Source organism: Gorilla gorilla, chromosome 6, assembly GCF_029281585.2.
Source record: "Gorilla gorilla gorilla isolate KB3781 chromosome 6, NHGRI_mGorGor1-v2.1_pri, whole genome shotgun sequence".
Classification (NCBI taxonomy): Eukaryota; Metazoa; Chordata; class Mammalia; order Primates; family Hominidae; genus Gorilla; species Gorilla gorilla.
The window spans coordinates 55787618-55814141 of record NC_073230.2 but is presented as its reverse complement, the minus strand read 5'-3'; the positions used below and the strand labels follow the sequence as shown (position 1 = coordinate 55814141).

Sequence of the window (26524 nt, the reverse complement as noted above, 5' to 3'; positions counted from 1 at the left end):
AAATAAAATAAAATAAAATAAAATGGGAATAATCATACTTATTTTACGTGTGTTTATATTATCTAAGTGATGATATCAGTGCAGAGTGCTATAAAATGAGAGCTATCTATCTCACCCTACTGATCAATAATATTTAAATAGTGCTTTAAAGGCATCCAATAAATGTTGATCACCCTCCTCTTGAGTAGGGGCTGGTCCCCTTCCTTAATTCCCATCACTCACCACCATGCCTGACACTTCTCATGTGCTCCACAAATGTTCATTTAGAAACGTATCTATGGAATTTATTGAAGAATTTTTTTGACACCTAAAAGAGGAGAAGAGTCTTTGAAGAGCTGCTTAAGCAAAAACCCATCTCTTAGAACAAGTACAGTTGTCAAAAGACATTCACTCATGCCACCTCTAGGGTATGCTTTCCTTCATTTTACAGTTTTCTCATGTTAAAAAAAGAGGACAAATACTACCTTTCAAATTTGATGCGTAACATGTGAGCTAGTCACATTGTTTCCCTTGGGTAATTTTTCCAACATTAACTGCTAACAACAGGGCTGCAAATTGCTGTCTCTTCCCCCAGGGACTAGAGAAGATGAGTAAGTACCCGAAAGAGACTGGCCAAATACTTACCTAGACAGAGTTTACCATCTGCAGCTGTAGAGAGGTTATTTCCCTTACTTCCAACTATATGCATCCTGAATGACATTTTATTTGCACCACTGTTTATTTCAGTTTCTAAGACAAGATTAAGGCATTTACCTCTCCACTAAACAAACTTAACGAACAGCGTCAACACTGTTTCCCAAATCATTGTGTGACTGAATTACTAATCCCTGACATTTGGCAGTTCTTAAGTCAGAAGGCAATTTACTGTAGCTAGACGCGAACATGAATATACATTGCATTACAAAACTCAGTGGTACATGGGGCTTCTAGAAATCTCTAGAGATCACATTCCTTGCCTCAAAATCATTTGGAAAGTAGAGAAGTAGTGTCAATATATTTAATTGTCAATTCTGGAGTTAATGAATTAATTTGCTAAACCTGTTTAAGAAAATTGCAAGCGCACATAAAAGATTCCTTTCTTCTTCCAAGAAAAGATAATTGCAGCTTTATTTTCTACTTCTTGAGTCAAATTCCTATATTATTTGGGCTTTTGTCCATGCAGAATGTGTCATATCACATCTTCTTAGGAAGTTTAAAAAATTGCTTTATCAGTTTTTATGACATAAAATTAAGCAATTTACAGTAAAGATCAAGATGTTACAAAACATTGTTTACAAAGTTTATTTAGACACATTCTTTAATTATATTCATTTATCTACTAGCAGCCACTTTATTTAATGTGATGCTCAATTCTTCAAAACTCATTCATGAGGAAATTAAAAAACATGCTTTTTCCTGCAGATCATATGGGGCAAATAAAAAATGTTGGCATGGCCGGGCGCGGTGGCTCACGCTTGCAATCCCAGCACTTTGGGAGGCTGAGGCGGGCGGTTCACGAGGTCAGGAGATCGAGACCACGGTGAAACCCCGTCTCTACTAAAAATACAAAAAATTAGCCGGGCGTGGTGGCAGACGCCTGTAGCCCCAGCTACTCGGAGAAGCTGAGGCAGGAGATTGGCGTGAACCCGGGAGGCGGAGCTTGCAGTGAGCCGAGATTGCGTCACTGCACTCCAGCCTGGGCGACAGAGCGAGACTCCGTCTCAAAAAAAAAAAAAAAAAAAAAGTTGGCATAACTTTTTTTTTTTTTTTTTGAGACGGAATCTCGCTCTGTCGCCCAGGCTGGAGTGCAGTGGCAGACCTCTGTTCACTGAAATCTCCGCCTCCTGGGTTCAAGTGATTCTCCTGCCTCAGATTCCTGAGTAGTTGGGATTACAGGCACAAGCTATCACGCCGGGCTAATTTTTGTATTTTTAGTAGAGACGGGGTTTCATCATGTTGGCCAGGCTGATCTCAGACTCCTGACCTCAGATGATCCACCCGCCTCGGCCTCCCAGAATGCTGGGATTACAGGAGAGAGCCACCCTGCCCTGCCTGTTGGCATAACTTTGAAAGTGATCTATTAAGTTTGGTTTGGCAAACACTCGCATGTGACAATGAAGATTAGAATTTTGCTTCATGTTATAGTCTTAAAATAGGCAAAAACTGCAATTTTTGTATTTTGCACCTTTTTATTATTATTACACTTTAAGTTCTAGGGTACATGTGCACAATGTGCAGATTTGTTACATAGGTATGCATGTGCCATGTTGGTTTGCTGCACCCATCAACTCATCATTTACATTAGGTATTTCTCCTAACGCTATCCCTCCCCGGCCTCCACCCCCCAACAGGCCCCAGTGTGTGATATTCCCCTCCCTGTGTCCATGTGTTCTCATTGTTCAACTCCCACTTATGAGTGAGAACATGTGGTGTTTGGTTTTCTGTCCTTGTGATATTTTGCTGAGAATGATGGTTTCCAGCTTCATCCATGTCCCTGCAAAGGACATGAACTCATCCTTTTTTATGGCTGCATAGTATTCCATGGTGTATATGTGCCACATTTTCCTTATCCAGTCTATTATTGATGGACATTTGGGATGGTTCCAAGTCTTTGCTATTGTGAATAGTGCCACAATAAACATATGTGTGCATGTGTCTTTGAAAATTATCTGGGCCTGGTGCGGTGGCTCACGCCTATAATCCCAGCACTTTGGGAGGCCGAGGTGGGCAGATCACCTGAGGTCAGGAGTTCGAGACCAGCCTGGCCAACATGGCGAAACCCCGTCTCTACTAATAATACAAAAATTAGCCGGGCATGGTAGCTTGTGCCTGTAATCCCAACTACTTGGGAAGCTGAGGCAGGAGAATCCCTCGAACCCGGGAGGTGGAGGTTGCAGTGGGCCAAGATCATGCCATTGCACTCCAGCCAGGGCGACAGAGCCAGACTCCGTCTCAAAATCATCATCATCATCATCTGCATTATCATTATCTTGATTCTATGTGTCAAGTTAAAGACAAGGGTCTAGTCTCCTATTTGCAAAGGACATTAAAAATAACAATTGTTAACACAGATAATCTTTAGTCTTTGAAAAACCAAATTAGATACAATTGTTGCTTCATTTCCCCCTTTAAAATTTCTTTCCTTTAAAAAAAATCCTAATGACATTATTTATGCTAATAAGAATTTTATCGGATGTAATAAAGTTCGTCTTGAGGCAAACTGCAGAATTATCACTTAACGTCAGTGTTCTTTAAGCATCCCGTCTTTACCAACTAGCCAGTAATATGTTCAATTTTTTTAGAAGTCATTTGAAACAATTTTCAGAACCTTAATCCACCAAGATGCTTCAATACCAAAGTACCAGTACCGTCATCTGAGGCTGGAGGGTTTAAAGCTGCTCTACCTTAGGTATATTTAAGATAATATTGTTTAACCTTTATAAACGATTAATTTTATTTGGATATTTTAAAATAACACTTGAAATAGGTGTCACAAAATTCTTTCAAAACGTGAATTCTCAGAACCACCTCCCCAAATCTGGGGCTTGAAGCCTCCGCCTCACTAAAAGAAGATCCCACCATTACCCGGCAGCGCGGAGGCATACCCGGAGACTGGGACCCCCACCTCCCCCGGGGCGTGACCTGTGATCCTTGACCCGTGACCCCACCTCCTCTAGGGCGTGACCCCTAGCCCCACCTCCTCCGGGGCGTGGCCCGGAGACAACCCTGGTAAGAGCAGAATAGCCCGAGCCGGGCGGAACCACTGTTCGCGCCGCCGTGTTTCCGGGCGGGGACACTCAGGGCGCGACGCTTGTCTGTTACCCACAGAGTCCCGCCGCGGCTGCGCCATCCGCAGCCATGAAGTTTCGGGCCAAGATCGTGGACGGGGCCTGTCTGAACCACTTCACACGTGAGCAGGGAGGCCGGAGAGGAGAGAGGGAGGAACGGAAGGAAGCAGTGAGCGCGCGGTGGGGACCGCGCAGGAGGATCAGAACGTGGATGGGCGCCGGAAGGGGCCGCGGGAGGATGGGGCCGGGATGGGGGTGCTGGTGTAGGCCGCGGGAGGGTGGGGCCGGGAGGGCGCGAGGCGGGTCGGAGGGCACTTGTGGGGATGAAGGCGGCTTTCAAGGGACGTTTCTGAATCTTGATTCCGATCACGTGGCTTTAAAAACAAGCGGCCACTGCTCCCATAGACGGCTTTATCAGGCATTGACATTCCTTCAAGGCCCCATTCGTCCCTCCACCCTGACAGTGCCTAACCTTGCATTTAACTGTGTATTGCAGTACCTAGTAGTCAATAAATCCATGTTGAATGAATGAATGACTGGTAGGTGCCTGTTTTCTTATTTGAACACTGATGATGTGTGCTGTACATCTCCACTATTTTGTTGGGAGAATTGCTTGACATCAGGGGTATTAAAGTACTTTCCAGTGTGATACCAACGTTAAGTGGTTATTTTTCCACCGAGAAGTTGATGAACAAGAAATTCTGCAAAATAAGTTGGTCTCTAGGATACATGATGTGCATTTTAGTAATTCCTTATTTTAACCCCTGCTTTAGGAATCAGTAACATGATAGCCAAGCTTGCCAAAACCTGCACCCTCCGCATCAGCCCTGATAAGCTTAACTTTATCCTTTGTGACAAGCTGGCTAATGGAGGAGTGAGCATGTGGTGTGAACTGGAACAGGTGAGCAAAAGCTTCTGAGAGGCCTGCACTCCTTGCAGATTGTCACTGGAAAGATCACAAATACCCTCCCTCATCCCTCATTTTTTTCCCTTAGGAGAACTTCTTCAACGAATTTCAAATGGAGGGTGTCTCTGCAGAAAACAATGAGATTTATTTAGAGCTAACATCGGAAAACTTATCTCGAGCCTTGAAGACTGCCCAGAATGCCAGGGCTTTGAAAATCAAACTGACTAATAAACACTTTCCCTGCCTCACGGTCTCCGTGGAGCTGGTGAGTAGGAGAGTCAGGGTTTCTGACACAGAAGTCTTGGCCTCGAAGGAATAGACACAGTTAGCCTAGCCTTTTTAACAATAAATACTGTTGAAAGCTGTTTGGTTTATTTAAATTTAAAGATCTGGTCCATAACTATATTTTGCATTAGAGTCAGTTCCTCCTCATTTTAAAGTTGTGTTGTTATCATATGCATTCAGCTAGAATGCTGCTTTTTCCAAGCAGTAAAACTTCCAGCCTCTTTGTTTCTTGTAGTGGTATTGTCACCTTGTCTAGAAATCATGGTTTCTATCCATTTTCACCTTTGACATGTTTTCTCCCTACTCCCACCCTGCCTCATCTGCTGTAATAACCTTTAAATGGCCCCTCATTCTTCAGTACACATATGTTTTATATGCTACTGCCAGATGAATTTAGTGCACAGCTGTCCTCCAAACACACAAATACACAAACTCACGCGCGCACATACAATCCAGAGTTGCTCTTCCTACTCATAGAATGAGGTTCGCATTTCCTTTTTTTTGAGACGGAGTCTCTTTATCACCCAGGCTGGAGTGCAGTGGCGCGATCTCGGCTCACTGCAACCTCCATCTCCTGGTTTCAAGCGATTCTCATGCCTCAGCCTCCTGAGTAGCTGGGATTACAGGCACCCACCAACACACCCAGCTAATTTTTGTATTTTTTTTTAGTAGAGTCGGGGTATCACCATATTGGCCAGGCTGGTCTCGAACTCCTGACATCAAGTGATCCACCTACCTCGGCCTCCCAAAGTGCTGCGATTGTAGGCATGAGCCACCGCGCCCAGCCCAGCTTTTCTTCATAACTCTCAACTCTTTGCAGTCAGGCAGTTCTCAGAGCTAATGAGGGCATTTCATGTCACAGTATAAGTTTGGTATGTTTTTTCTATTGCTTAAGGAAAAGCAAGATAGTAACGTAATACTTTTTGTCCAAAAGTGCAAGATATTTTGGTCTGTGAGTCTCATAGGAGCCCCTAGAAATAAATATAGTTTGCCTTTTAACTGTTTAGAAACTGCAGCACTCTGAGTGTCCTATGCCCAAAGAATGGCCTTCTCTTGGTTGCGTCAACATAGCAGGCTTGCTTCTTTCTGCCTCACGGCTTTACATGTGCTGTTTCCCCAGCCTGAAACCCTGTCCCCTTGTTCTTTTCTTCCCATGGCTGCTGCTTCTCCTGCTTTTGGTGGTATCTGAAATGTCACCTCCTCAGTCTAAGGAAACTCCCCCACACTCACCCTGGTCTCTGTGGTGTGCTTTCTCATGGCTCTAATGAGCATTTCATACAATTTCATTTGTTTGCATTTTTATTGATCTGTTTGTTCTACTGGAACACTAAGGACCTTTTTGTCTTATTCACCACACTTCCCAGTTCCTGGAAGTACCCAGAGTCTGTTCCATAAATATTGGCACCATCAATATTGGTCGAATGGCTTTTGAGTGAATAAATTGACAGCATTCCACTTAGATTTGGTATTTCAACTTTTTTGTCCTGGGTCTTTGGGTTTGTTTTGTTGTTGCTTAATATTAACAACATAAAAATATTTTTAAATTAATTCTTTTCTTGGCAGTTATCTATGTCAAGCAGTAGCCGCATTGTGACCCATGACATCCCCATAAAGGTGATTCCTAGGAAATTGTGGAAGGACTTACAAGAACCGGTGGTCCCAGATCCTGATGTAGGTGATGCCTGCAGTCCTGCTGTACACCCCACATTAAATGGCATGACTTGAATTCTCTAGTTTTAGTTGTAGTCTTGCAGTATATTTTATTTTTAAAGGATACTTAACGAAAACATTAGAATATTTGCCTTTTGTTATCTACATAAAGCATCTTAAAAATGTTGCATATGATAGAAATGTCATGCCATCCTATATGTAGAAAATGTCTCGCTCAGTAACATCACTTAAAACACAACTGAAATTATACTTTTGGAGGACAATTAGTATTTATTAGTATTCTTGGCCTTAGACACCAATTTGGGTTTCACAGGACTTGATCTTTTCCTCAGCCGGTCAGGAGCGATATCTGGATGTGCACGAAAGCCAAGAAGAGAAGAATTTCATGGCTTAGGGCTAACATGGGGTAACAGTCATGCTGATGGTTAACCCTAGAGCCCCTGAAAGTAAAGATGATGCCAAAGGGCCCATTCCCTCTTGCTCACAATTTATTTAAGAAGAAAGTACAGAAATATGCTGGGTAAAATAATTACTCGACTTTTACTAGATGGCACCTGCACTGATTTTGAAAAAGCCTGTGTTTTATAGAGCACTCTTGGTAACAGTCTCAGATGTGATGCAGTGACTGTCTGCCGTGTTTTTGCACAAAGCATGGAAAAGGCCCCTGAATCATAAGTGTAAATGTCCCTTAGAGGAGGGCCTCCTGCTGATTGCCTGAGTTATATTCCCCGTGGACCAATATAGGGGCATCTCAGCTGAAGTGCCCTATTCCTTCTTGATCCAAAAGAATGCCCACAGGGACATGGTTGCTGAGGTAACCAGAGGCAGGCATTCCATTCCTTAATTTTGCTTGAGCATCCTTGAGTTAGTGAAATAGAATTGGTTTTCTTTTTATATTTTTAAAAGAACTTTATTCAGAAAATTGTAAAATAGTATCCCATAGTTTTTGAGCATGCATGTGTTCTAGAGTTAGTTATGGGGCCCTTGTCATTACTAGAGTATATTCATATTTTTAATACTTGTGCTTTTTTCTCATTGGTTTTGTAGGTTAGTATTTATTTACCAGTCTTGAAGACTATGAAGAGTGTTGTGGAAAAAATGAAAAACATCAGCAATCACCTTGTAAGTCACAACTTCTTTAGAAAAGAACTCTGAAGTATTTGGTGGGACGGCGCGGGTTCTCCAGCTCACCCTGCAGCAGTCCACGCAGGTGGGCACCTCCTAACCAAGTTCCCACTCATGAGGACCTGGCCTGGTGCTGAGAACCTGCAGATTGCTAGTTGGATTTAGAAACCTATTCCGATACTTTTCAACTCTAATTCATTGAGGAAAGCTTTTATATTTGCCTTTAATCTGCCTGTTTTTCCTCTTATATTTTGGATGAAACATTGTATCTTTCTTTTTTTTTTTTTTTTTGAGACAGAGTCTCACTCTGTCGCCCAGGCTGGAGTGCAATGGCGCCATCTCAGCTCACTGTAAGCTCCGCCTCCCAGGTTCACGCCATTCTCCCACCTCAGCCTCCTGAGTAGCTGGGACTACAGGGGCCTGCCACCATGCCTGGCTAATTTTTTGTTTTTGTATTTTTAGTACAGACGGGGTTTCACCGTGTTAGCCAGGATGGTCTCGATCTCCTGACCTCGTGGTCCGCCCGCCTAGGCCTCCCAAAGTACTGGGATCACAGGCATGAGCCACCGCACCCGGCTGGAACATTGTATCTTTTACCTGCTAACGTGCCCGTATTTTTCTGTGAGTCACTGATATGACTGACAGTGAGTTTGGAGTTTCCTGTCTGCGTGCCAAGTGTCTTTCAGTGAGCCAGGGACAAAGATATGCCACACCATAGCAGCCTTTATTCCAAGCACACCTCACACCAAGCTAGGGGGCACTTTTATATTTCTGTTTATTTTCTGTTTACTTTGTGAAAGTCTCCTATGGCCACATGGCTCGAAATGTTACAGTGTGTGACAGTGGTGGGAAATGTGTAGTTTATCCTCATTCATACCTGGGGTTATTGTGAATTCTTCCTTCACTCGCTGCCCCTCCCTCCGCCCCCTGCTCCCTCCTATCCTGCTCCAAAAAACACCCTTGGTTATGTCCCTGAATCTTCTAAAAACCACTGTCCACCTGATGAAGCATAAACTTTTGATCTTCACAGTGTACCAGGCCACTTTTATAGCCACATCTCTGTCGTATTGCCACACCCTCCCTGCAGAACGAGGCTGGGTTCTGGTATTCCCCCACAGTGCCTCTTCTCTTTTGTTCAGTTTCTTTGCCATTTCGCACATGGCTTCTTCTCTCCATCTCCCTGGAAGGCACTTAGCCATTCTTATGCTTCATCACAGACCTTTCCCCACCACCCCTCTGGAAGCTCCTCCTCCGTGGAGCTGAGCTGTCCAGTGTACATGGTAAATCGCCTGCTAAGATCTCTGAAGGTCTCGTGAACCACCAGCTTCTTGATAAGGGAAACCCCATCTTAATCATCTTTGTGTCCCAGCTGCCCAGTGTGGGATTGCCACTCAGTAGGCAGCAATAAGTGTTGCATGGATCTGGAACAAAATTTAGCTTCAGGAGGTCTTTGAAATCACAGAAGTATTTTGAAGCCTAGAAAACATACATTTGACTGTTTTTTTCTAGAGTTCTGCTCACTAAGAGCAATGCTGTCATTGGACCTGTGTAACTCAAAGCTTTTCCTTCATAACTTAATCTATAAAATCTGTTTTCCATGAAGCAGTGTGCACTGTGCTGACACTGGTGTCACCTGTGACTGCAGTGATGTTGATCCAGTTGTCAGGCTGGCTTCATCTGGGGATACCCTGGGGACTTCCAGAGAAATTCAGAGAGGCCCAGGAGAGAAAAGACAGGGCCGTTAATTGAAGGATGGCATTCGTTTGTTCTTTCTGTTTAATGAAAATGAGTCAGCAAGGTAGAGAGGTAGAAGGGTAGCTTAGAATCATCAGAGGTGTTTTGTTTTCTCTTTTTTGGAGTTTAAAAAAACATAGAAATGTTGTGGAGAGGCTACTACAATCTGGAATTACTAAATGGAAAGTTATCAAGTTACTGTAGCAAAGTACATAATGAGGTCTTCCTGGGTATCCAGAATTCTGTATCTGAATATTACAGGCAGTAGAATTAAGGAAAATGGGTAGACTTAACACACTAAAGATGTCCACATTCCCATTAGAGATGCCCAGTTACTTCCTTTCATTAAATGCGAGGTGTGACTGATGGGGTGGGTTGTATGTGACTCATGGAGGAGCAGAAAAAGAAGCAAGAACTGGAGGGAATTGACATCATGTTCTAAGACATTGCTTCTAAGTTCTACCATGCGTGTGAATCCCCTGGAATCTGGTTAAAGTGCAGGTTCTGATTTGGGAGGTCTGAGCTGGAGCCTGAGGCTCTGTTTCTGACCAGCTCCTGGGGGATGTCAATGCTGCCTGCCTTCAGACCACATCATGTAGCAGTACTTTGTGATGTGTGCCTGTATTACTCCGTTTTCACACTGCTAAAAAGATATTACCTGAGACCAGGTAATTTATAAACAAAAGAGGTTTAATTGACTCACAGTTCTGTATAGCTGAGGAGGCCTCAGGAAACTTACAGTCGTGACAGAAGGCAAAGGGGAAGCAAGGCACGTCTTAACATGGCAGCTGGAGAGAGAAGAACACAGGAAAAACTGCCATTTTTAAAACCATCAGATCTCATGAGAACTCCCTCACTATCAAGAGAACAGCATGGGAAAAGCTGCCCCCATGATCCAGTCACCTACCACCAGGCCCCTTCTCAGCACTTGGGGATTACAATTCGAGATGAGATTTGGGTGGGAGTGCTGAGCCAAAACAAACCATATCATTGCCATACTATATTGTACTTCAAATGTTATCTGAGAAACGGCTTTGCAGGGTCACCTAATGACAGAAACCAGAGTCTATGTTTAGGAGTCATGATATGGAAGAAGGGAGTCATTGGAGCCACACACCTGGGTTCAGCTCCAGGCTGCACTGTGCAGTGAGTACCCTAGTGCTGGGTACTACCCCAAATGGGGATAACAGTGCAGCTATGACAGGGGCTTCGTCACTTTTTAAAAATTTAGAGATAATTTTTACTAGGTGCCCAGTATAGTCAGCATTCCATAAACAATAGTTGACTATTTTAAGGAAATCATTGAAAGATTTTACCCTGATACTTAAGAAATCAAGTGTGTTGTTGTGTATAATATCCCAAATAACCGAATCTTAAAATAGACATGAGTGACCAGTGTTCAGAGAATTAGTTGTTTGTTAGTTTCTTCAGTAAGTATTGACTTAAGACCACCATGTGCTAGGCACCAGGTGTTAATGGTTAGGAGGGAGTTGGAATCTAATGTTCTGTTACTGAGATTCTTAGGAATTTGAAGAAAATGCAAGAGAACATTTAAGCCTGAAGTGCATCTAGGCCCATTGCAAGTTGCATTTTTTAATAAGTATTTATTTATTTATATCTAAAACCATTGCTTTTCAAAACAATGGGAATTTACAGATCTTGGGTGTGTGGTTGTTTGGAACAAATGAGCTAAGTCATGTGTTAGCCTTAGCCCCACTAAGCAGTCTAGCATATTCACAAAGATTGTTTTATATATTTTATTTCAGTCAACTATTGTTCCAGATTGTAGGAAAGCAGGTTAGGAAATATAACAATATATTTTTTGGATTAATGAAAGAAAAGGGTTGAAAATGAGAATTTCTCATTCAAAGTAGATTATACAACAGGTAAGTTTGGGGCACTATTTTTCTATTAATGTGAAAAGCTCAGAAATAAGAGCTCACCCAAGTTAGAAAAACTTTGTTTCTGGAATGAAAACTATTCAGAGTTCACCAATTTTAAGGAATAAGAACAAGGAACACTAAATTGTATTCAGTAAGCATGGACACTGATACAGAGCCATGCAGACAGGGTGCCTTCTCTGTTTTCTTTCTGTGGCACTGTGAGGATGGAATGGCCCTAAATAAGACCAGTTGCTAGGTGGCACTTTTGTAGTACTAGATGGCAAAATGCTATCCAGCAGACTACACACTGGCTTTCCAGAGACCTCCTAGGCTTTAACATTGGGCAGATATCAACATCAAAAAGAGAAATAACAGGTACTGGTTCTTTTAGGAGGAAATTTCATTGTAGGTGCGGGAGTGGACCAGGATAGGTTAGCAAAACCTCAAACCATACTGTGGCATATGCTTCATTTCTAGGTTCCATCCAGTTAAAAGAACTGATTGGTTGTTGGGGTGGGTAGAGGAGCTTCAAAGGAAAGGAGTCCCTTGTGACCTGTGGAGACAGTCCCAGGGCAGCAAGATCAGGAGTAGAAGAGGGGTGCCCGATGGTATGTGAGGGGGTGGCAGAAGTCTGGTAGCCTGGGCGTGTGGAGTTTGGCTCAGCCATCTTCAGTCCTGGTAACCCAACAGCAGCCCCAGACCCTTCTGGATTTGGACATTTCATTTTCCAACATGTGAGTTTATTTTCTAAATAAATGGCTATGTTCTCATGAGATTCTGAAGGCCTTATAGTCATATTAAATGTGTATTTATGACAAATGGTTGATTTATATTTTATAAAAATAAGACACTGATTTCCACATTCTTTTCTCATTTTCCCCCTTCCTGTTTTGTAATGGTTATATTATGTCTACATCATCAGAGCATAAAATTTTATTACTACACGTTATTCTGTCCTCTTCATTCCTGTTGTTTAGTTTTGGTTCTAAAGGTCAAAATAAGGCTCACACTGTTTATGCTGTAACTTCTCCAATGATTTTTTTGGTTATCAAAAGCCTATTCTCTAGCATATCACTCAAGAAGGACTCACAGGAATAGGATTTCATTGGTTATCATGTGTTTATAATGTCAGTTTGGCTCACTGCACTGCATTGTCTGCTGGTGTATATTATTGCTATCAAAAAGACTGACTCCATTCTGATTTTGTTTCACAGCTTGGATTTATTCATTTGAAAGTGGGGATTAAATACCCTGGGGATTTTTCCCATTTTCTTTCAATCCAATTGTCTTGACCATCCGGGGTCAGTTTTCCCAGGTGTGTGGTGTGTCCTTTCAATATGTGGGCCGAACTCTTCATTCACTTCAGGAAAGTTTTGAGCTGTAGTTGATAGCATTTCTTTTCCAGTGCTTTGTTTTTCTTCTGGGACTCAGAGGGCTTGGATCTTCTCCACCGTCTTTATTATTTTCTGTCAGATCCTTTTAACTCTTTGTTTCTGTTTGGTAAATTTTATCTTTCTCCTTTCTGTCCCAGTTTCTCTTACTATTCTCTCTGTGGTGCCTATTTGCTCTAGTCATCCTTCTAAACTAGTTTCTGTTTCTGAAATTTTTCCTTATGTTTCTAATTACTTCCTGTGCTGTCAGCTGTGTTTTATGTGCGTGCTCTCTGGTCATCTCATGTCTGAGCTTCCCTAATTCTGATTTATGTTGTTGTGTCATAGCTTCTATTATTGTTCATTTCTTTTTTTTTTTTTTTTTTTTTTTTGAGACAGAGTCTCGCTCTGTCGCCCAGGCTGGAGTGCAGTGGCGCAATCTCGGCTCACTGCAAGTTCCGCCTCCCGGGTTCACGCCATTCTCCTGCCTCAGCCTCCCGAGTAGCTGGGACTACAGGCGCCCGCCACCACGCCTGGCTAATTTTTTGTATTTTTAGTAGAGACGGGGTTTCACCGTGTTAGCCAGGATGGTCTTGATCTCCTGACCTTGTGATCCGCCCGCCTCGGCCTCCCAAAGTGCTGGGATTACAAGCGTGAGCCACCGCGCCCGGCCGGTTTTTCTGGTTCTTTTAGGAGGAAGTTTCATTGTAGGAGTGGAAGTGGACCAAAATAGTTTTCTAATTTAATGACTTTAGAATTCCCTATTCTTTGTAACCACAAAATATTAAAACATGCATCCTCACCACGTCCCCAGGACTTTCTGAGATCTGTCCCTCTTTTTCCTTCATTTAAAGTTTCATTCCCTTTTTTTTTTGCCCAAGGTGCCCATTCTGCTCAGTTGAGGCTCTTACTTCCCGTGGTTCCTTCTCAGTGCAGGACTCTCTCCTGCTGCGAGGGAGTTCTCATCAGCTCCACCCAGCCCTCCCTAGAGCCCTGCCCTTGTGCTGCTGTAGTCTCCTGGCAAGTCCTCTCGGAGTTCCACCTGTTTTCACATCTTCACTGAGTTCTTCATTCTGGGAGGCAGGCAGGGGGACTTCCCCTTTGAGATTTTTGGGAGATTTCTGAGTTCTTGGCTCTTGGGCCTTATCTTCTCACTTTCCCTGATAGCACGGGGGTCTCAGTGTGCTCTGAGGTGTTTTGAGGTTTTGTAGGGTACTTTGTCATCTGGTTGTGTGAAAGCTGTTGCCCATGGAGTTTTTTTCCTTTTGTCTTCCTTTTCTAAGACTATGTAAAATACTCAATTTGCAGGTTATTGAAGCAAACCTAGATGGAGAGTTGAATTTGAAAATAGAAACTGAATTAGTATGTGTTACAACTCATTTTAAAGATCTTGGAAATCCTCCATTAGGTAAGTTTTCTAGTGGGTTATATTTTGCTTTGGATAAGTTAATCGTTTCAGATAACCTACCTGTTGAGGTCTCTTCATGTAAAAAGGTTGAAATTCAGTTGACTTTGTTTCATGCTTGGGTGAAGAACAAAGGAATTGAGACTGGACTACATATCCCTGTGGTGTAGTGGGGCAGTTAGCCACCAGGGGGAGAAGCTATGCCACCAAGTAGCTGACAGATCTGTGCAGGGTCTCCATCCTCTGTAGAATTCGGATCAAGTTACATAACCTCCAAGATCCCTTCCAGCTATTCACCTCCTGTCCTACTCCTAAAGATTTCTATTTCTCACCTGGCATGGATTCAGAAAGGTAGATACATTTGTTCTTACATTCTCCTCCTTCAGTTAACTTCCATATGTATGAAATTAGTGTAGCAGATGCAAAACTGTTTCACTTGATCACATTTCTCATCTCATACAAGGTAATAAGGGATGATAGAGTCAGTTAAGCAAGTGGGGAGAGAGGGGACAGTTGGATAGTTTGGTGAGTTATAAGCCAAGAGGGGGTTAGAATCATGGCTGGAAAGTGGCAGCTGCACAGTAGCAGGGGCTGCCTGAGCAGGAAAGCAGGTAAAGGACCAGGGGAGAAACACCTGGGGATGATGAGAAAATCATTTTATGATACATAAGTGTGCCAGAACCAATAAAATCGGCCCTAGTCACATTTAAGTTACTACGAGTCTGCTTGAATATAAACACAGATTTTAGCATAGAGTTGGAAGGAATTTTTACTTTCTAGTTAAGAGCATCCTGTTCCAGCAGAGTGAAATCCATACGGTTATGCCTTTGATAATATTGTGTAAAGCGATTCATTCTGATGTCACTCATTTTGTTTCTTTTAATAAACATAAGGTGGGACTTATCTTTGGTACTTTCTCAGAGGTAGAAAGGATGTTTTCTTTTTTTTTTTTAATTCCACTTCAGAATGACAGGCCTTGTATTAGTTAATGTATATATTTTCACTCTTAAAATACATAGTGAGTACAAATAAATACAATTTTCTTTGACCTAAAGAGGGAGATTGAGTTATATTTCAAGTCCCCTGTAAATAAAGATGCCTTGGAAATTATCATAGTATTTGAAATAGTTAGGACCTAATGCTTAATGAATGACAACATTTACAAGTTGCAATATTTCTTTAGGATGCTAAAATCAGTGCTAAAGTGAATCATTTATTTAAGTAAAATGCATTGAGTATCTCCAGGTTTCCTGTTACGTGGGAAGATGTTGTATTTAAACGCATTCCTATCATTTTAGCCTCTGAAAGCACCCATGAAGACAGAAACGTGGAACACATGGCTGAAGTGCACATAGATATTAGGAAGCTCCTACAGTTTCTTGCTGGACAACAAGTAAATCCCACAAAGGCCTTATGCAGTGAGTGTGCTCCTCTGTTTTGTTTTTCATATTCTTTCATATTCTAAATACTGCAGTCAACTCTAGTCTAACAGATTGCATATAGTCTCATAAATCCAAAAAAAAAAAAAAAAAGCTCAATTATGTGGACTTTAGCTTCCTAGAACAGTGGGGTTTTTTAAATTTTCCTAGATTCAGAAGTACCTAAGGTGGCAGCAGAGAAACAACCCCTGGGCACTCTGTTAGGGCCTGAAACCTGCAGCCACACTGGTTGGTAGGTGGGTTGTGTGCTGCCTCAGTTGGCCAGCACACCTGGAGATGCCATCGGGAGAATGGGTGCAGATCATCCCACCTTCTCCCTGGTCATCTAATTTGACCTGCTCAGAGTGCCAGACACGGTTTGGCTTGGATTTAAGTTTTCCCTTGTGATGCCTTGTTTCCTTTCTGTGGCTATGCTGGCCTGCATTCGCTGCCCCATATCTGTCCCTTGGCTGCTGGTTGTTAACAGTTGCCTCTTGATTCTGGCTGGGCCCCATCTTGTGAGGTCACACACCTGCTCCAGCACTCTTCATCTACTGACCACACATGAGAAAGGCATTACCTGCCAAGAGCTTTTCAAGGCATTTTTGTCACCTTACTACTGAAATCACAGCAACCTAAAAGCGACTGCATCCTGGATTTGAAGTTCCACGTTTTGTAGAATAGCTCCCAGGCTGAGCTGAGAGGGAGGTTGAGCCAACACTGCACCTCATCCCCTTCGGATCTGCAGTGTGCTGTAGAGAAGGAACAGAAGATTCTAGGTGGCAATGTCAAGGACCAGCCCTTTTGAATGAGAGACATGAAGAGAATCAGAAGAGACCATGGGAGGGACAATGGGTGTTTGGGAATTGGGGAAGGTGTCACACAGTTGGAGTGATGGGCACAGAAGGAGATATCGCCAGAGAAGCAGCTCTGAGGGTAGAGATGGAGAAGCTAGACTAGGCCAGATCATGGGGAGTTTTGGGGTGAGGTACCTGTGCTGCATTTTAAGGAACTTTGACATGGACGATGTCATATTTCTAGGGCTGAGCATAGTGGGAGCTGCGTGGCAGTGCAGGGTCCTTAAAGGTGCTTCTGAGAACCTTGATGTGCATGGAGATCGCCTGAAGGTCATGTAAAGGGACTCCTTATTCATAGTTTGGGCTGGGCCTCATGGCTGCACTTCTCCCAAGCTCCTGTACAATGCCCAGACCCTTGGTCCTGACAAGCACAGTGTGAATGGTGAGAGAGTGAAATACCCCTCCTGTCTGCAGAGTGTGGAAACACAGGGTGTGGGGGGCCCCTGCGCTGCACAACATCAGTCTTTGAACTTGGTATTTTGGGGACCTTCTGAATCCAAGGCTGATGAGGAACACAGAAGAGTTCTTATCAAAGGTGGTTGACTAAGCCAAGGGTCTTCCCAACATTCACTTTGGTGTCCCCACGTGTAGCAGAGAAAGGAGGACCAGCAAATTGTGATGTAGCAAAATTTTTTTTTAAAACACCGTGGGTTGAACTTCTCATACCTTCTTAACTTCCCAAAGCCCCTTTTCTGTATCTGTTAGTCTCCTTCAGGTGTCGGCTCAGTTGTCCCCTCCTCTAGCTAGGTCCTGCCACCCTCAGTCTCTGCCTTTCCTGTGCCCTTGCACCACCTCTCCTAAAGAATGTTTGTCTTCCTGCTTGTGCTTTCTGGTCCTTTCCCCAACCTCCCATCTCCTGGGATTGGCCTCTCTGCAGCCTGCTCACACATGGTTTCTTGTCACTCACTCATATCTGCTGGAGAGCTTTCCTCAGCGCTGTGCTGCAGCTCCCCAAGCTCTCGGTGGTTGTCACACTGTGTGCTCCTGCCCACCCTCATGTGCTCTTTACTTCCCTGCTTGGTTGCGTGCCTGATGCCTTGGATTTTAGCCATCATCCATGGCCCTCACGGGATTGGCAGGACCGTTGAGATGCAGGGATCCATCCCATGTAGCAGTGTGTGACACAGCCTGCCCCAGGTGTTGGGGGATCCTGGCTCTTGGCTCTTCTTAGCACGGTTCCTCCACTCACTGGTGAGGAGCTGCTCTTCCCTGCAGAAGGATGCTCATGTGGGTGAATGTGGTTTGCCAGGAAGCCAGCCTGCTGGGTGTTTTGCCAAGGGTTTGGGCGGCTTCACTCTTCCTCTCCTCGCACGGGGAGCCGCCAGTGCTGGGGCCGTGATGCAGCCTCAGCTATGGCAGTGAGAGTGAGAGACTGTGGTCTCTGCAGCTGCCTCAGGGAAGACAGATGCCTAAAACAGGGGGTGCAGGCTGGGAAGGCTATTCTGAAAAAGTAGAGATCAAAATATGTGTGCTGCACTAGGTCTCTAAAATCATGGCTTTTCTCTTCCCAGATATTGTGAATAACAAGATGGTGCATTTTGATCTGCTTCATGAAGACGTCTCCCTTCAGTATTTCATCCCTGCGCTGTCCTAGCACCCTGTCGCTGGAGTTGGCATGCAGAGACTTTGTCAGGATGGGAGAGGCCGTAGGTGTTGTGTTCTGATCACTGGTCTGTGTCCTCACAGCACCGCACATCGACACACTGTACTTATTTGTCCCTCTCTAACATTTTAACTAAAAGTTGATTTAACGACACACAGTTGGATAAACATATCACTTCATGTTGCTCATGTCTGTTTTGTTTTGTTTTTAAGACACTGAAAAGAAAAGCTAGAATTTATTTATTCAGACTTTAAAGAACAATTTCTCATTGATGTTGTGAAAATCCTCATGTATTTAGACTTGGTGTAGTAGCCAGAATTCGTAAAGCTGTTGCCTGGGAGCTTGGTACTTTCCCTCCAGGCAGAGGCTCTAGCTCAGCACGACCTGTAGCGCACAGTCAGTCTTGCATTTCAGTGTGTTCACCCCGCTTGCTCCTGCCCCTTGGAGCCCAGTGACAGAAAGAACAGCCTCTGTCACCCCGCCGCCACTGCCTTGGTTACTCAGAACGCTGTGGGGTGTCACAGCTGCAGCATTTGGAGTCTCTGTCTTGCTGAGGACTCAAGCCCACCTGAATCCACTCCCCTCTTGATGCCTAGAGAGCTGGCCCAGCCAACACAGCTCTTAGCTGGGAGCTCCTTCTGCCATTCCAACTAGTTTCTTCCTGGGGCCAGTTTTGGGTTTCGGTTGTAATTCCTTATATTTCTTTCTTCCACAGTGCATTGGATCTGTCGTTCTGGAAAGAAGACCCTTCTATTTAGAGTAGAAACAAACGAAACTTCTAAGGTATCATCTGTGTTAAGTGATGAGACCATATTTCTTTGATGTTTCTGAACATCAAAGCTGATTCAGTACTGGTAGATGTGCTCATTCTCCCTGAAACATACCTGTCGTATTTCCTATTATAATTACATCTCATTGTCCTGTGGAGGTGGACATGATAAATATTATCTTTTGTTTTCTTGTTTTGTTTTGTTTGAGACAGGGTCTCACTCTCACCCAGACTGGAGTGCAGTGCCACAATCATGGCTCACCGCCTTGACCTCCTTGGCTCAAGGCATCCTCCCACCTCAGCTTCCTGACTAGCTGGGACTACTGGTGTGCACCACCACACCCAGCTAATTTTCAATTTTTCATAGAGACAGGGTCTCACTGTGTTGTCCAGGCTGGTCTTGAACTCCTGGGCTCAAGCCAGTCGCCCACCTGGGCCTCCCAAAGTGCTGGGATTACAGGCATCAGCCATCACACCCATCCATAAACATTATATTAATGTCACATTACAAAACTGAGACCTAAGTTACTTAGGATAAAATGAAATTGGAAGACTAGTTAACATGAAAATTTATATTTTGGCTTTTTCATGTTTTTTGATAAAACCAGTGTATTTGAATGATTCTTTTGATGTTTAATAATGGTTTTTTGGTTTGTTTTTTGGTTTTTTTTTTTCGAGACGGAGTCTCACTCTGTCGCCAGGCTGGAGTGCTAGTGGCGCGATCGTGGCTTACTGCAGCCTCCACCTCCCAAGTTCAAGCGATTCTCCTGCCTCAGCCTCCCGAGTAGGTGGGACTACAGGCGCATGCCACCACGCCCGGCTAATTTTTGTATTTTTAGTAGAGACGGAGTTTCACTGTGTTGGCCAGGATGGTCTCGATCTCGACCTCGTGATCACCCGCCTTGGCCTCTCAAAGTGCTGGGATTACAGGCTTGAGCCACCACGCCTGGCCTATGTTTAATAATGTTGAAATAGGATGGAATATGTTGTTAAATTAACATTTTAAAATTAGAAGACACCGTTTTAATTTTTAAACCCTTCCTCCTCTCATTGTAACGAAATTAATTCCAGCTGCAGTGAGAAAACTTAAAAATCGTGATACAAAATGAAACAATATCTGAAAGTAGTTTTATAAAACTGAAATTGCTGTTAAGGAGAATGTGTTAGTGACTTAACCATTTGCTCTATATGATGTTTATTATCAAATACATATAATTTTGAAGATTTTAAAGAATGGCTTAAGATTTTATCTTTGTGTAGAATGTGGCTAAAGAAACCTTAGTTGAGATTCAAGAAGTTGGTGTCTGTTTCTGATTCTTATCACAACTTGCTACTTAGTGTCTACCAAGTCCTCCACCTCTTTGCTCCTCAAAGAGCTGTGAAAAATGATGGCAGGAGCCGGTACAAAACCACAGACTTAGAGAAGGGCACAGTGCTGCTTTATTGAATGATCTACCAAGGTAAAATTTTGCCGGGTCAAGAAATAGCAATTTAATCCATTTAGAGGAATGAATATAATTTGAAAAATTAACTTATTTCAAGACTAACATCTCAAAGTGTTGAGACCTTTTTTAAAATAGCTTTCTGGATTTTGAGCATACTTTCACTGGCTGTGATTTATAAGAATTTGTGGTTTGTGAAGTACTGTCCTAAATGCCAGGGTTAAATAAGGCAGTCCCATGCCTTGCCTGCCCTGGGCTCAGGGCCTCACATCCTTTTGGTAGGCACATCTTTTCTCTCCTCCCTTGTTCTGCTCTCCCCCAGCATATACCTCCTAGCCCCAGGCAATTTCTTGTCTAATATCTATCTCTATATATTTGCCTATTCTGGTTTTTAGCTTTTATTTTTTTCCTGAGGGAGACAGGGTCTGGCTTTGTCACCCAGGCTGGAGTGCAGTGGTACAGTCATGGCTCACTGCAGTCTCAAACTCCTGGGCTTAAGCAGTCCTCCTGCCTCACCCTCCCAAGTAGCTGGAACTACAGGTGTGTGCCACTGCGCCCAGCTAATTTTTATATTGTTTTGTAGAGATGAGGTTTTCTACGTTGCCCAGGACTCCTGGGCTCAAGCAGGCTGCCCGCCTCAGCCTCCCAAAGTGCTTGGATCACAGCCGTGAGCCACCACACCCAGCAATTCTTTTTATCCAAGAATTTTATCACCTGAGTTTTGAGGTCATTCTGTGCCATATCAGAGACACTTAAGAATTTCCCATTCCAGTTGCTCCTGGCTAGCATCCAAGTGGCCCTGCTGTCCTCCTCCAGCCCTTCCTTGGCCCAGTAGGGAACTGCTTGGCCATCAAGTCTGTAGGATGAGTTTACAGTGAGGTACTGTGCCTGGTGTGAAGGAGCCCACTCTTGGGGACCTAGAATGTGGCCTCAACAGTAGTCCTGGGGCTGGGATTCTGGTTCAGCCACTAGGCAAAGGTGTTTAATGACATTCATGTTCTTAGTGTATGTTGCCAATTTAGCAAAGCATCCATCGTTTTGAAGAAATAACAATTCAGAGCTTTTTAAAACAGCTGTATTGAGATATAATTCACATATCACACAATTCAGCCATTTAAAATAGACTGTCTAGTGGTTTTTAGTATGTTCTCAGAGTTGTACAACCATCACCGCTATCAATTTTAGAACATTTTCATCACCCAGTAAAGAAACTTCTTAACCATAAGTAATCATTTTTCATTTTTCTCTCCTCCCTTATTCTGCTCTCCCCCACCATATACCTCCTGGCCCCAGGCAATTACTTGTCTAATATCTGTCTCTATATATTTGCCTATTCTGGTTTTTAGCTCTTTTTTTTTTTCTTGGGGGAGACAGGGTCTGGCTCTGTCCCCCAGGCTGGAATGTAGTAGTACAATTACAGCTCACTGCAGTCTCAAACTCCTGGGCTCAACCAATCCTCCTGCCTTACCCTCTCAAGTAGCTGGAACCACAGGTGTGTGCCACTGCGCTCAACTAATTTTTGTATTTTTTGTAGAGATGAGGTTTTGCCACATTGCCCAGGCTGGTCTCAAACTCCTGGGCTCAAGAAATCTGCCTGCCTCAGCCTCCCAAAGCGCTAGGACCACAGGCATGAGCCACCACACCCAGCAGTTCTTTTTATCTAACTGTAACTATATATCGTTGACCAGGATCTGCCTTCCCCGCTGCCCCCAAACACTTAAGCATCTGGTAACCACCATTCTACTCTCTCCTATGAGATTTGCTTTTATCGATTCTAAATATAAGTGAGATCGTGTACTGTTTGTACCCGGCTTATTTCACTTAACTTAATATTCTCCAGGGGTTCATCCATGTGGTTGCAAATGACAAGATTTTGTTCTTTTTTATTGCTGAATAGTACTCCATTGTGTATATGTCCATTTTGCTTATCCATTCATCTCCTGATGGTCACTTAGGTTGCTTCCATATCTTGGCTATAGTGAATAATGCTACAGTGAATGTGGGAGTGCAAGATGCCTTTTTGATGTACTGATTTCATTTCCTTTGGGTAAATACCCAGTAGTGGGATTGATGGATCATATGCTAGTTCTATTTTTAATATTTTGAAGAACCTCCATACTGTTTGCCTTAATGGGGATACTAATTTACATTTCCTCCAATAGCATACAAAAGCTTTTTTTTCTCCACATCCTTGCCAATGCTTACCTTCTGTCTTTTTATTTTTTTTCCCCAAGAAAGGCCCAAACAAAGCTAATCTTTTATCTTTTTGGTAATGGCCATTTTAACTGGTATGAGGTAACTGAGGTGATATTTCATTGTGGTTTTGATTTTCATTTTTTTAATGATTAGTGATGTTGAACATTTTTTCATATACCTGTTGGCCATTTGCTTGTCTTCTTTTGAGAAGTCTATTCAGGTCTTTTGCCATTTTTAAATAGGGTTATTTGTTTTCTTACTATTAAGTTGTTTGAGTTCCTTTTATATTTTAGATATTAAACCTTTGTTGGATGTATACTTTGCAAATATAATATTTTCTCGCATTCTATAGGTTGTCTCTTCACTATCGGTTGTTTCCTTTGCTGTGCAGAAGCTTTTTAGTTTGATGTAGTTTGATTTGCCCATTGTTTGCTTTTGTTGCCTGTGCTTTTGAAGTCTTGTTCATAAAATTCTTGCCCATATAAATGTAATGAAGCATTTCTCCTGTGTTTCCTCTAGCAGTTTCATAGTTTCAGGTCTTACATCTATGTCTTTAATTCATCTTGAGTTGATTTGTGTATATGGTGGGAGATAAGGGTTTAATTTCATTCTTCTGCATATGGATTTTCAGTTTTCCCAGCATCGTTTATTGAAAGACTGTCCTTTCTTTTCAATAAATGTGTGTTCTTGGCACCTTTGTTGAATATCAGTTGGCTGTAAATGTGTGGATTTATTCCCGGGTTCTCTGTTCTATTGATCTATCTGTTTTTATACCAGTACCATGCTGTTTTTATAACTTTAGTTTTATGGCATATTTTGAAGTCAGGTATTATGATGCCTCCAGCTTTGTTCTTTTTGCTCAAGATTGCTTTGGCTATTCAAGGTCTTTTGTGGTTACATACGAATTTTAGGATTTTTTTTTCTATCTGTGAAGAATGTCATTGGTATTTTGATAGGAATTGCACTGAATCTGCAGATTGCTTTGGACAGTATGAACATTTAAGAAATAATTCTTTCAATCCATGAACACAGGATAACTTTCCATTTATTTGTGTCTTCAGTTTCTTTCATCAGTGTTTTATAGTTTTCATCCTAGAGATTTTTCACCATGGTTAAGTTTATTTCTAGATATATATATATATTTTATATTGTATTGCAAATGGGATTTTCTTGATTTCTTTTTCATCTAGTTCACCATTAATGTATAGAAATGATACTGGTTTATGGCTGTAATCCCAGCACTTTGGGAGGCCAAGGCAGGTGAGTTGCTTGAGCTCGCAAGTTTGCCACCAGCCTGAGCAACATGGCAAACCCTTTCTCTACAAAAAATACAAAAGTTAGCCAGGTGTGGTGATCCCAACTACTTGGGAGGCTGAGGTGGGAGGATTGGTTGAGCCTAGAGGGTTGAGGCTGCAGAGAGCTGTGATTGCAACACTGCACTTCAGCGTGGGCAACAGAGTGAGATCTTGTCTCAAAAAAAAGAAATAATACTAGTTTTTGTTTGTGGATTTTGTATCCTGAAACTTTACTGAATGTTTTTTAGTTCGAACAGTGTTTTTGGTGGAGTCTTTAGGATTTTCTCTACTTACGATCGTGTCATCTGTAAACAGGGACAGTTAACTTCCTCCTTTCCAATTTGGATGCCTTTTCTTTCTCTTGCCTAATTGCCTAATTACAGCATGTTCCTATTCTGTAAATGTTCAATGAACTAGAGAATGATTCTTGGGTAGTTAATATTGTCAATGTTGATGAACTCTTTTCCTTCTCTGAAAGCAGCTACTTTCTTGGAGGTTTTAATTCTGCATGGCAATTTGCAGCATTTCTAGTGGTACTGCTCCACATTTTACAGCTTTATGAAGAAGGTGTTTACTTTTTTTGAAATTACCTTGAGACATTTCAAACTGTGCAGAAGATATATGCACAAAAGCAAATGTCTTGCAGTTTGCTATAGCCACTTATACATCATCTGGCTCTTGAATAGCTTTAATTCAGCTTTTAAATCTCACTTGAATTTGAGCAAAACCTTCATCTTTATATGTATCTGGACAAATTACTTCAATTGCTTGACAGTAATGACCAATCAATTTATTTAAAATAGTATCATTTAGTAGGATAGTGTTTTTCTCTGGTTTGAGCAACGAATTCAACCAGTCCTCTGGGTTGATGATGATGATGATCATCATCATTTGGTTATCAGTTCCTGAGTTATTTTTACCAGGGAGTTTTATACCTTTAGACAGCTATTTTGAATTATCTCAGGAATATCATATATCTCTGCCTCTTTAGAGTCAGTCACTGGCACTTTGTCTGTTTGGTGACATCATGTTTCCCTGACTGTTCTTCATCTTTGTAGTTATACATTGATATCTGTGCATTGAATATGTAGGTATTTATAAACAGTCTTTGCAATCTGGCTTTGTCTGTGATTGTCCTTGTATAGTAGGTCTGTCCAGAAATTGTAAGCATACTGTCTTTTTTGGTCTTTAAGCCCGTGAACGCTACAGCCCGTGTAGTGCCAAATGGTGCCCTAAGCCCAGGTTCCCTGCAGTCCACTCTGTGATTTGTTTGTTGATTGCTGTGAGCCCCACCCCCATTGTTTGTTTCTAATTTACACCTAGCGGGCTAACCCTGCTGGCACCTGCAGTGCTTCCAGTGGGAAAGGACCATAGTGTGCCCCTGTGAAGAGTCTCACAATGGTGCGGAAGGTGAATGCCCACCTCCCACTCTCTTTTCCCACTGTAGAAACTGATTCCAGAGAAATTCTCCAAGTGCGGTGCTATGTGGGCTTGCGGGAGAGGTGTTATGATCAAACAGAACCATTCTCTTTACCCTCTGATCATGGTTTTTCTTGGCTCTGTGGTCCAGTAGTTGTCACAGCTTCACTCCCAATTTCTGGGATATTCAGGGCAATAATCTTGCCACTGGGTATTTGCTAGTTGAAATTATGTGGTGGGGAGAGAAGCCAGTAACTTTCACTCCTCCGTTTGGCTGATGTCATTCTCGAATTCTGTACTTTCATGTGGATTGTAATAGGGAGGGTCTAAAAGGAAGCTTCAGTTTTGGATTTTTAGAGCTTCTTCTAAGTACAATTGTTGAATCAAGAGGTAAAAATGGTATGTTATAACTGGAAATACCCTGAGATTAAAAAGGAGATAAATTAGCCCCATTGGGACAGTGCTACTGGGAATGTGAATTGATACCACTTTCCTGGAGTCTAGTTTAGTATTTATATGTAATGCCTGAAAAGATGTGTGTCTCCTTTGACTCAATATTTATAGGAATTTACACAAAGGTTATAATCAAAGATTATAGAACTGTTATACTGGAAAAACACGAAATATTCTAATTATGAATTAATTGGGGATTGGTTAAATAAACTATGGTTTGATATGCTCTAAAAAATAATGTTACAGAAAAAAGTGTACTGATATGGCAAAACGTATATGACTTATAGTTAAAAAAGCAGGTTAGATGTTGATAGATACAGTATGATAGAAAAAGATCAGGAAGGTATATGCTGACATTTAAATCTGGATATTTATGAGTGTTTTTTTATTTCAATCTTTGTACATGCATGTATTTTCTAAAAATTATATTACTATCTTTGTAATAAAGTAAATTATTTTTAAGGGACTAAATAATAAATATTTGTTACTTGAGTGCTTTACACATTCACTTGGCAATTACAGTTTCCCAAACATTGGACTTCAGACTCTTTTCACAGCACATCCTTATTTTCATAAATAGAAAATTAAACTTTTTATTTGTCACTTTGATATTATGCCAGGTTTAGAATACTGGAGTCTCGATCAATAAGGTGGCACCACATTGCAGAATCATCTCTTTTTACCATGGGCCCAACATGGATGAGGATCAATCAGTATCTGTAACAGTCTTTGCATTGAGGGCAGAGTGACCAGTTATTAAGTTCTAGGCTAAAAGATCCTGGGAGAGACCAGCCACACACAGGACTTCACAAATCACTGGACAGTAAGGAAGATGACCCTGTGGGTAGCACGAGAAAATGTAGCCGCCTTCCTGGAATCTAGTTCCTATTTGCCTGTAGCACCAAATGAACCAATCTTATAACCA

General features: G+C 42.3%; 1 protein-coding gene across 5 annotated transcripts; it reads left to right on the top strand.

Annotated features, from left to right (window-relative positions):
- Positions 1 to 3687: 3687 nt before the first annotated feature.
- HUS1 (HUS1 checkpoint clamp component) lies at positions 3688 to 26077 on the top strand. Of its 5 annotated transcripts, none has more exons than XR_002006924.4 (9): positions 3688 to 3889; positions 4541 to 4668; positions 4763 to 4939; positions 6523 to 6630; positions 7678 to 7752; positions 14051 to 14150; positions 15446 to 15565; positions 17934 to 18068; positions 18741 to 26077. XR_002006924.4 is itself a non-coding variant. In XM_004045421.5 (8 exons), the coding sequence occupies exons 1-8, from the start codon at positions 3838 to 3840 to the stop codon at positions 18014 to 18016; spliced, it is 843 nt and encodes a 280-aa protein (XP_004045469.1). In that variant the 5' UTR covers positions 3701 to 3837; the 3' UTR covers positions 18017 to 26077. The 5 variants fall into 5 exon arrangements, 1 of the variants encoding a protein (XP_004045469.1); XR_002006923.3 differs by having other exon boundaries at positions 3701 to 3889; positions 17934 to 18072; XR_008667378.1 differs by having other exon boundaries at positions 3701 to 3889; positions 17934 to 18092.
- Positions 26078 to 26524: the final 447 nt, after the last annotated feature.